Source organism: Plectropomus leopardus, chromosome 1 (genome assembly GCF_026936395.1).
Source record: "Plectropomus leopardus strain MGB_pleo_1.0 chromosome 1, ASM2693639v1, whole genome shotgun sequence".
Taxonomy (NCBI): domain Eukaryota; kingdom Metazoa; phylum Chordata; class Actinopteri; order Perciformes; family Serranidae; genus Plectropomus; species Plectropomus leopardus.
In genome coordinates, this window is record NC_142176.1 from 22,658,237 (window position 1) to 22,670,306 (window position 12,070).

Genomic DNA, 12,070 nt, shown 5'->3' on the forward strand with positions numbered 1-12,070 from the left:
TATCCACCGTCAAACTGCTTAAGCTAACACTGTGTGACTAGCAAAAAACAGCATTTTTGTCTGCTATTATTGAGCTGAATTTTACACTTTTGTTAAATGGCTTTGCTGTTATTCCATGTTTAATGGCTGTTGGGAAAAAGTTTTCCTTCATGGCTTTGAGTCAGTTAGCCCTCAAGTTTTAGGGAAAATAATCATGGTTTGGGTTCAAATGAAAACTTTTCTTCCAGAAAGGTCTCTCTGGCAGAAAGCTTTAACTTCTCCCATGTGTTGTTTAATGTGTGCGACTGAAGAGATATGGGACATGAAAATCTACACACAAGATTACAATTCATAAGTATATATACATCTTCAGTGTAGGGCTGTTTATTGTATATACAGTGAAGGGCTAAGTATTGACAAGAACCTGATGATACAATAGGTGTCGTGATACAGTGGTTAAGATTATATTGCAGTACTGTAAGCACGGCAATATTGCAATCATTTTCATCTGATTTTCGGATTTAGTGGTTGGCCCTTTGTTGCTTTGCCTGTTTCATCGGCCTGTGTTCTTTGTGTTTATTATGTTGTTACATTAGAGTGGAAGATAGTTTACGGCTTATGTCAGATGGCTGAAGATAGATTGAAACACTGCTATCTAGCAGCCAGGGGGGTTTAAACAACACAAAATGAATCACTGCCCCCAAATCTTTGCGTGTAAGTTATTAAGTGAGAATCAATACAGTATCAGAAAACCTAACATTGCAATATTTTCTAACATCCCTACTTTGGTGTAAATATATCAACAGTTTTACTTGAGAGAGAGTTGTGCAGAAACTGTTTTCTGTTCTGTGTAATTCAGTGTGGTTTTACTCTTTTATCAAGGTCCAGCCTCATCTGGAGTTTGCAGCATCATTTTACAGGGAGATCCCAGTGTGTGTGTGTGTGTGTGTGTGTGTGTGTTGTGTACAGGGCTCAGTGTGACCTTAATGAGCATCCCATCCCTCAGAAAGTTCAGACCGGATCAGACTGCCTCACACTGTAGGTTATTGCTCCTTTGACACTACACACACACACACACACACACACACACACACACACACACACACGCACTCTCTCTCTCCCTCTCTCTATGCTTGTTCCACTCTGTCTCTCATCATTGTTTATTTTCACCCTCTTCGTTGGAAAGGCCAACCGTCTCAGTCAGCAGTTTTATCTGCATCTGGTCCAATTCCGCGTGGTGAGTGATCTTGGACAAAGTGCAAACGCAAGCAACAGAGACCAGGTGGAAATGCTGTTTAGAGAGTAATACCTCCTTGAGCTCTATTTAGTTTAGATCAAACCAGATATGTTTTAGATTCCAACAAGGAGTTTGGGAAAATATCTGTCAAAATCAACCCACACATTACTGGCATGAATATGTTAGATACTATAGCCTTTTAGTAGTTTGAAATAGTGTCCTGTCATAAGAGTAGACAAAAAGACTCGTTTTTCTCAGCTTTACTAATTGATCAGTGTTTTTGTATGTTTCAGACAATTTACTGCAAAAACATAGTTCTTTGCAGAATACTATTTTCTGAAGCATAGTACATATTTTTGAGATTGCTCTCACTATATTACAGTGTCGCAATGAACTCACTGAGATTTCAGACTTTCTTGAGATAGGTAATCTATCAAAGCAGACATTTGTTGGCTTTTTTGTGATATCACAGCTGCAAGCAAGGACTGTTTGGAAGAGTAGGCCTATTGGCACATTCAGAAAGCTTAGATATCTGATAATTACAGAGTTGACCTAAAAAAAAAAGTACTACTTGGAAACCCTTGTCAATGCTTTTTTTTCCAAAGTAAAGTTAAAGAGACAAGTAAAAAGTAAACCTCATGAAATGTGAACTTGGTTGTCCTTAGGTTCGAGGTTTCCCAGTAATATTTTAACCTATCAGTGCGGATAAGTTTTCCACACAGTTGCTGCTCACGGCTGCAGACTACTGTGTGATAATTCTGTCAAAATTTTGTCAAACAAAATAAAGCTGACTTCATGTCCACTGTAAAAACTGTATGGTAATTTCCATACTGTACTAACTGAATTTCAGACAGTCTTCAGGCACTGCCTTGAGGGTAGGAAATCAATAAAAACGTATTGTATACCCTGGAAAATGGTTGTCAGTAGCGTAAAGAATACATGACTTGCAGTAAATGGGCTAAAACACACAAAACTCTGGTGTGGTACTTGAAGTGTTCTGCCTGCTTGCTGCATCAAGACTAAATATTTTTCTGTCAGAGAATCATCTGCACATTTTTTCTAAGTCACGCCACGCTGTCATCTCCAACAATAACTTTTTTGTGCTGTAAAAAGTGAGCTGAGCAAATCGTATAACCCCATAGGAGCATATCCCATTCATTCACTTCTCTACGTGAAGAGCAGGGCCTTTACTGTAGCACAACATAGTCTTCTGATGATGAGGTGACCCATTTGTCTATATTTGAACCAAAAATTTGGCCTGCTTTGGACAAAAATGTAGGTAGTAGTAGTATTTTTATTCAGTCATCACACACATAAAGTAAATAACATATGGTGGTAATGACTGAACAGGTATAGACAGAAGCACAATGCTTAAATTTGCCTATCCTACATTAGTTCGTTAATAAAATGCTTTTATATTGTCATAACAAATCCAAAAACCAAATGTATTTCGAAGGTCTATCAGTGTTTTGGAAACTCCTGGGACTCTCTCCATGCCTTGACTTACCCTGAATTTGCACTTTAATTTGTGGCACATGTTTACCCAGTGAGATAACTTTGGTCTTTGTCCTTATTTTTTTCGCTGGCAGGCTTGTCATCACACCGTTTTTGGTGAGCACTGCTAATAATTTTGAAATAACCGTCACATCTGAATCATTGCTCTTGGCCTGTTTTTCATTGCCCAACATCCACAACCATTTTAAAATGGAGCCTTATGCTTTCTTTGACCACCAAATGCACTTTAACCCTTTGAAACCTAAGCAAATTGTCTTGATTACTTAAAAAAAAAAAAAACATGGGAAGTCCGAAAGACCGAAAAAATAGAATATAAGATAAATGAGTAAAAAAGTACAATAAAATTACTTGAAAATTAGAAAAAGAAAAAAGAAAAGAAAATAGAAAGATAAAGTTAAAAACCACCATCAACAGGAAATGAGCTGGAAAAGGTGCTTAAAAATGTATAATCATTCGGTAAAATAATTCTAAATATGTAATTATGATAATGGTAAATATAGTTTTTTCTAGCTTTTTTTTTTTCTCAAGACATATTTCCCTAGCTTTTTCAAAATAATTTTCTAAATTCACTAATGTCTTGCAGTTTGTGGAACACAAATTGCTTGTTGCTTTTTTTCCCTCATATTTTCTAAAGAAATCCCACCAATTTTCTCAGGGTTCAGTGGTTTGAATACTTGTGAATGTCATCTTAAAGCAGCACAAAAAAAGTGATGTCGCTCCAGGCTTCAAAGGGTTAACAAGTTACAACAGTAATATATATGGTTATAGAGGTACTAAAGAGGAAATAAATGACCTGTGTGTAAGGTCTTATTTTGAGTTTGTTGAGAGAGCAGATTATTATTATTTATCTGTTGTTTTATCTGTGTAAAGTGCCCTTGAGTGCTGAGAAAGGCATTTATAAATAAATTGTATTATTATTATTATTATTATTATTATTATTATTATTATTTTCATCACAGTCAATCCAACTGCAAAAAATATGCACTGTATGTGTATACTGTCAAAGCTGTATTTAAAAAAAAAATTATATATGATGGGAACATTTTTGGAACATAACATTTTACAGCAGCATTGACTTCAGAAATCAGGTCAGATACGTGGGTACATGGTTGCACTGCTAATCTAATACATGAGGGCTTATCAGACATGGGGTCTCTCCTAAAGCTGCACACTCCAGGCTGAAATCAAAGTCCCATCCACTGAAATGCTTGGGGCTTTTTCCTGTAGTTGCTTTCAGTACATGAGCTGTAAGTCCTCTTTGTTGCACTAAGAGGGTTCCTAAGCCAGATTTAGCTTCAGAGATTTCAACTAACATCCTGCGGTTTGTACTCGCCTTCATTAAAAACGCCTTTTCTAATCTGATGATGACAGCCAGGAGACTCAGTGTGGTCCTGTGCAGAAGTTTGACGAGCATTCATTTCACCTTCCCCACATGTTGTCAGCTTTACATAGTTTTCCTCTCCTCGTATGGAAGTTGTGTGATTTCACCAGACTTTTGAGTGATAAACAACCTTAGCTGCTTCTTATTTTAGAAGAGAAGGAATTTGTTCTCATGGCATTTATCCAGATGTGCCTCAGAGGGCAGAGCAGAAACGAACACATGGTGGACTGTGTGTCAGATCCTGGTGTGGAAAAGGAGGACGGCACAGAAGGGAGAAATGAGGGGAAAAGTGCCGCTTATGATACTGAATCAAACCCAGCCATTTCCTGTACCCTGAGCCAGAGCTGCTCAGCACTCTCCATATATGGTAATGGTATTTGCATGAAGGGAAACCCTGGGCTTATGGATTGGGACTGGTATTGAAATTCCTTTGTTTTTAACTTTTGAGAAAAGGTCTGGTCATAGAGTTCAGATTTGATGATCCAAGTATCTTGGAGGGAAAACTAATCAAGTTTGAACTGTCTTATATTCTCATTAATAACTGTTGTTACTGTCAAAACATCATGTATTTTGATCAAACTGCCTGTAAACGCAGTATAATATCAGTGATGTCAGACACTCGGTTCTCTAATGAGTCTGTCTGTTGCCGTGTTCAAGAGTAAGTCTGTGCTTCCATGGTGATGCTGTTGTTATGGCCACCATAGTTGTGCCAGATGTCCCTTGTGTGTGTGTGTGTGTGTGTGTGTGTGTGTGTGTGTGTGTGTGTGTGTTCGCAATATGGACTTGAACTAATATCACAATATTTCAGGGTATTTTCAGGATAATAATTTTCTTGATACGATAATAATAATAATAAGTACGTTTTTTGCCCTTATTTAAAAAAAGACAATGTTCCCACCAAGCTGTTTACATCCTGTTTACATGCAGCTGTGCAAAGTCCAATGAACATGCCCTAACATGATGTTTATCACGTCAAAATATGAAGAAGTAGAACAGCTGGAGCCACCTGTCATTTTGCTTCTTGGCATTAAAATAGGATTTTTCAGTTTCCTACCGGTGGTCGACTTGTTGGATTCCCTCTTTTCTCCCTTCACCTTCTTGAAAAGGTTGGTGCGGCGATATTTGCACATTACCAAAAACATATTGATATACAAGTTTTTCATAAAGTTGAAAAGCAGGAGCGTTTCTCCTTATGACCAGAAATGCAGAATTGTCTTCTGCACGCAACTCTACCAAACAGCTTTGCAAACTGTTAGCGAGTTGGTTTGTGTCCAACATATCCATGACAGCGTACAGCGCCAATCGTAAACAGATAAGAGGCTTTGCGTCGCAAACTGCGGTGAGAATCCCAGTTTCGATGTTACACTCCGAATAAGCTGCATGCTCAAATATTGCCCCTAAAACCCGAATAATACCAATATCCCACATGTCTTAACCGTAAAATGCTTAATTCGGAAAACAGCCCAATTATGAATATTTAAACAAAATATGCCATTTACATGACCCGCATCAAGTTCGGAATATTGTCCTATACGGAATAATAGGGGAATATTAGTGTGCATGTAACCATAGCCATTGTCTTAATGCTTCAGTAACATCACCGTGCCACTGTAGGTTTAGTATAGCAGTTAGTAAGCAGCCACTATAGTCATTGGGTTATGCTTGTTTCATTAGTCAGCCACAGTACAAGCAATGTCAGGATTCAGCGAAACATGCAAGAATAGTGTAATATCTTAGTCTTTTGCCAGAACCATAAAAGTACATTTAATAGTAATACAAAGAAGCATTTTTATGAATAGTTACTGGTCCAAAACTTGGCACAGAACAGAAATCTTTGTAGGGGAAGTGACCCTCCACCCCTTTAACAATCACTTGAGTATATCGACCCTCAACCCCTGGCTGCTCGGTGCTGCTCAGCAGCCAGCAGCAGAGGAGAGCGGTTGTTTCAGGCGCCTCCCAGATGTCTTTGTGTGCATGCGTGCTACCCTCCTTTCCTGTGCAGATACTCCCTTAGTTCTCTGCTGTAAGTAAGAGTATTTGCTTAGTCCTCTTGCCTCATTAAACAAGGCTGGAGTCAAAACAGATGAAACAATCCTTAGAATATTTGACGTTTACCTCCTACGTCTCCAGCTTATTACCTCCCCCTCCTCGAATCTGCACACTTTCATTCCAGACATAGCAGAGGGAGGTTAAATATAGCATGTTCAATTGTTTTCACTTTGTGGTTGGGCCAGCACTCTCTCTAAATGTCTGCTTTTAGAGAAAAGGGTTTCATCTGTCAAAGTGCTACTTTTAATGAGTAGATGGCAGCAAAATGGCAGCCAGTAACTGCCTGTATAAAAGTGCATTAGCTCAGTAAACACAGGCTCAATATCCACAATCCTCAGTCCAAACATTATTACACTTTGCCTGAAACTCTCTTACACTTTATATATGCACATTATATGATGTGCTTTGTTGACTTAACATTGTCGTTATGTGTCTCCATATCGTACCACGTACCAACTCTACTTATAAGGTAAAAATATGTAAAAGTAAACCCTGTAGGCTAAAGTTCAAATTTCAGACTGTCCTGGATACTCTGTTTCCAAAGTTTTTTTTCTGCTATCATGACAAGCTGACGTCAGATTGTGACAGAAATCATTACATTGTCATCTGCTGTAGGCATGCGTTTGCAAGTGTTTACATACACTGCTACATGTAGCTACATGCTAAAGTCAGGGAGACATGCTTCTAATTTTGGTTACAGATTTTCATTTCTTCTCACTTTTTTATTATATTCTTGCTGGAACATTTCGGTTTAGATGCTTTTATTTGTGATTTTTTTTACTGTAAAAGGTGCTGCTATCCTCTGCTACGATGATGACGATGCAAAGGCTGAGATACATAAGACTCTGAGACACTGACCAATCATAGCAGACTGGGCTTTTTCAGAAGAGGGGCTTAAAGATACAGGCCCTGTAACAGGGAGTAAATACAGGTGTTCCAGCACAGACAGTATAAGGGAAAATAATGAGCTTTTGAACATTAAAGCATGTAAATATGTTCTAATAGAAACCCAAAACACAAGTATGATTCTAAAATTAGCATAATAGGTCCCTTTTGAAAATGTTCCTTCTCTGAATTGAGGATTTTAAGTATCATAACTTGAACAGATTCTTCACAACATGAATTTACCTCTTAAACTCCTCAAATGTCCCCCCTTGTCGTGCACTCATTGTCAGGAGGTGTCTTTGTTTCTGAGAGTGACATCAGCCTGACATCATTGCTAAGGAAAGAAGGAAGTCAGCATCTCCATCTGCCGCACCTAAAAAGCCGTAAAACATGTTAATGGGTGTGATCTGGAGAATTAATCAAGCTATAATTTGCTGCTTCCCTCCTGAGGGGGAAGTACCCGCTGAATTAGGGTGAAAAGCTGTTAACATTCTTCACCATCTCCCATGCTATGACCGAGTCTGTAAAGTGGTTTTAATTTTGCTGTTGTAAAGAATAAAGTCACCCTGGAGGATATTAAAAGCTTGCTAGCCCTCCTCCTCGGCTAATTTAGAGTTAATTACTAAATGCACAATGACTTTCCACTGGTTTATTTTGTACTGTGGTGTTACTTTGTGGATCAGGGGTTTGCTCTTTGCTCTCTTTTTTTCATCTACTTAATTTCTGCGAGAGCAACTCACCATACAGTACTTACTGATGTTTTACTCTCAGTTGCTGTTTGTAGAGTGATCGTTTCCACTGAGCTACGCTTAGTTACTCAGTGGAAGTTCAGACTTTTATATTGTACATTATATGTGCTTTATAATAATGAATCAGCAATACTCCGTAACCTCTAAAAGTAAAAGCATAATGAAGGAAATAGAATACAGTTAAGGTTGTAAGTTCATTTTTTGAAATAGCAGTTGAGAAAATGTTTTTTTTACCTCAATTGAGGAGCTGTCCTGGATCATTTTACTAAAAGCCCAAAAATATCAACCTCACAGTGGCGACAGACGAAAAATCAGGGGATCACCAAAGTCATTAGATTTATCATCTGGGCACTATGAACATATGCACAATGTAATGGCATCCAGTAGTCGAAATATTTCTGTCTGGACCAAAGTGGTGGACGACTGACAGACTGATGGACTGACATTGCCATCCAAAGAGCCGTTTTTCTTGCGTGGCTAAAAATTTAGATAAATGTGTTGTTAAGTCCAGTGTGTAAGATTTAGGGGGTTTTTGGTGATATCTAGCGGTGAGACTTGCAGATTGCAACCAGCTGAAACTTCTCAAGGTTAAAACAGATCTGCAGTTTTTTTGTCTAGGAGTTTTTATGAGTCAAATTATCCACCAAGTTCTCTTCCTCTCCAAAAAAAAAAAGACCTGGTGATTAAAACCAGGAAAAACACTACATAAAGCAGTTTCACGTTACAAATCTGTGTTTCTGCTATGCTGTTTGGCATGTTGTAGATGGGCCGCTTGCCTAGCACCTGCTAATGTTTGCTCGCCTTTTTTCTCTGATAACTTCAGATCCAGACGTTCAGGAGAACTTTTACAGTGAGCTGAATCGTCCGCAGAGGTTTCTTCCTCTCCAAAACAAACTGACTTGGTGATTTAAAGTAAAACAAAACTAATGGAGCAGTGTCACGTAAAACGAAAAAAATCAGATTTTCGACATTTTCGTCTGTAGGTAGCAGAGGAGTTGCTAACTAGGGAGGCTGACTTGATAATGCAAATGTCAGCGCCAGTGTCTGTTATGGGCTACTGTTGAAACACGGTGGGGCAATATAGCGATCTCCTTTGAGGACCCTTTTCCTATGTATGTATAAACGGCTCATTCTAAGGAAATGAAAATAATTTCAGGTGATTATACACTAAAGAAAAATTACTTATTATATTGTATTTAATTTCTGCCAGTATATCCCCCTAAATCCTATGCACAAAACCTTTAAAATGAAGATAAATAATATGTTCTTGAAATAGTGTATCTTGTACACACTTCTGCCACAAAAAGCACAGTATCTTGCTGCTGAAGTACAACTGACTCAATGATATTTTTTAACCTTGACGTCGTCGTTTAGATTGCCACTCTGCTCCTTCCTCTCCCCGCACTTCCTCACTCAAGAGGGAGGAAGTCAAGAGTTAACTTGTGTGTTGACTAATGTTCTGGATGCTCTCTGCGGCTTTGAATGGTTCTCCGTCCAGGAGAAAGAGACTCACTCCTCGCAGCACATTGTGACCCTCATCCACAGTAGCCAGACAACACTGACTCATAGCACATGATGAATGACCTCAGTTCTCCGGAGACTCACTCAGCTAAAACAAAAACAGGAATGTAGGGAGAAACCAGATTTCTAGGATGTGGATAAAAGTTGGGTCAGAGCATCTTTAACACTTGGACAAATAACACAAAGCACTTCTGGGAATCTGACCATGCACAATTTCTAAGTATACACAGGTCATCGTGCTGCCAGGATCAGAAAATGTGCACACTTGGATTTTTGTTGCTGTGATAATAACCATTTCCCCCTCAGCTTTTATTTGTATGATAAAACCACACTACCTCAGCCTCTGAGTGTGCTGTAGAGCTGAGCGAGCGTCTGTGTCACCTTGATGTCAGACTCTCAATCAGCCCACACCATCTCATCGTGTCTTTCTGAGCAAACTAACAATTGTATGTTGTGTGTGTGTGTGTTGTTGCAGGGGAGCCGGGGGCACTACCGGTACCACTGGCAGAGCCACAATGTCAAACACAGCGGAGTGGATGACATGGTGCTGCTCAGCAAAATCAATGAGGACGCCATCGTGGACAACCTCAAGAAGAGATACATGGATGACTACATCTTTGTATCCTTTCCTCACAATCGCGGCTCACACCCCGGCGAGAAATAGCCGTGCACCATCTCATCCCTGCTTTTCCCAGAATAGCTGAATGCTCATTCAGTGTTATTGTAGCAGTGAGTAATAGGTCAGTGTTGGGAGGTGACGCCGTCCTCCTGAGACTCTGCTGTGTGCAGGGGGCAAAAGGCCTCTCTGTGCATACCTCCACCCAGATCTCCAACTCCTGCTCCTTCACTGAAGTCAGACTTTTATCTCACTGTGGTGCAAAATGTGAACAGAATGGTGTGAGAAATACCAGATCACGTATTAGTGAAATCGATGCTGTGTCTCAAATTGGAAACTTCCGTGAGTACACCAGTGTGTATTACAGTGTGTGTGTGGGGGTTATGGGCCATAAACAGAAAAAAAATGAGTCACAGGCCAAATAATAGTAAATGCGTAGTTTTCAACCAGTCACACAGCAGGAAAATCAGTGTTTCTGGACCAGAAAAGTCCTTTTGACATAGAAAATTAATTTTTCTATCAAATCTATACATAACGCTACAAAACATTTTAACATTTGACAGTTCATTGGTGTGCCCACATATTACAAAAAGTATATCTTTAACTTGTGTCTTTTTAGTTCCACCACAATGTTCACTGAGGTAGATCTTTTGTTTTTATCGACTAGTAATCAATCGCTATAGGTAAAGTGGCGATATCTAGTGTTTAAATTAAGACGTGCATGGCTTGCTAGTAGTTATTCAAGATGACAGCAATATCGTGTTTAACCGAGGCTGTGCCATGCACATACAGTATAATTTTTTTGTGTTACGCCCCACCCTTGGGTGAACCTTGAGGCGAACAGCATTCCACAACTGACCCAAAATGATCACATGAGACACATTTGAAACAATCAAATCTATGGGATTTATTAACAAATGCATGCAAACAAGACAAAAAAGGCTGAGAGGCAGCAAGATCAGCAGAAGTATCTCCTCTGCTGCTGTCAAAGAAGCTTTTTAAGGTGTAATGCACCTCGTTTGGTGATGCAGCACACCAGGGCAGATCTACAGAGAGAAAAGGGACAACAGCATCGAACACATACAGCAGTACCCATTCGAAATGTGCTCTAACCATATCCTAGTTAATCTTTTCAAAATTTGCCATTTAAAAACAGGCAGCAGGGCCACAGTTGGCCCAAGGGCCATAGTTTGGCCATCCCTGCACTATGTACTTACTTTCGAAGTGCACAGATTTTCAGAGGGTTATGTTGTCTAGTGAATTAACGTTAGCATTCATGTCATAGTTTTCCTTACCAAATTACTACAGAATTAAGCCAATATACAAACTGAAGGCCTATAGCTGACAAGTGTTGACTTCAATAGTTGGCCGATATTTCAAAAATATGAAATGTGTTTGTGGGGTGTCGCTAGCTCACCTGGTAGAGTGGGTGCCCCATGTACAAAGACTGTGCCCTTGCTGCGGTTCGATTCCACCCTCAGCCCTTTGCTGCATTTCATCCCCTCTCTCTTTCCTCCTACTACGTTACAGCTGTCTGGTTAAATAAAGGCCAGAAAAGCCCTAAAAATAATAACAATAAAAAAGTCAGAGAATTGTTTGTGGTCCCACCCTTTCTGCAACGTAGGCAACATGCAGACCACTGAGGGTGTTCAGCGTTCCACACTTACATTTTTGACTGTAATTAGTGCACCATCAGGGAATTTGTAGTACACTGTATACTGCCACACTATTCAATGTGAACACACTTATGCAGATTTGAGACACAGGACTGCAGTCTTTTTGAATTGCTGCTTTTTTTTTTTTTTTTTTCAAACATCCGTAATTTTTGATTGTGGCTGTGATTTAAAAATGGTGAGCAGTCATTTTCATTCAGTACATTGCACAAATGCTAGGTTTAGGTTTCTAAAGTGCAGCTGTGGCCACGCACACACACATAAGCTGCTCGTGACGTGAAATGAGTTGATGAATGGATGAATAAGCCCTTTGAAAAGCAACACTGAGCAGGTCATTACATAAACTTCGTCCACACTCTGGCAGCGCTCAGGATTATGAAGTTTAGTAAATGCTAGCACTTTTGGTTTCGACATCTCTGAGTCAGGCCTTTGATTTGGGTCAATAAATAGCCGTAACTGTGAGGT

General features: G+C 39.4%; 1 protein-coding gene across 2 annotated transcripts in view; it reads left to right on the forward strand.

Moving 5' to 3' along the window:
* The window catches only part of myo1ea (myosin IEa), a 65,598-nt gene that overhangs the window by 11,236 nt on the left and 42,292 nt on the right, over positions 1-12,070 (forward strand). For both annotated transcript variants that reach the window (XM_042491554.2, XM_042491637.2), the window contains exon 2: positions 9,792-9,935. In XM_042491554.2, the coding sequence (XP_042347488.2) occupies positions 9,792-9,935 (144 nt within the window). The remainder of the gene's footprint in view (positions 1-9,791; positions 9,936-12,070) is intronic.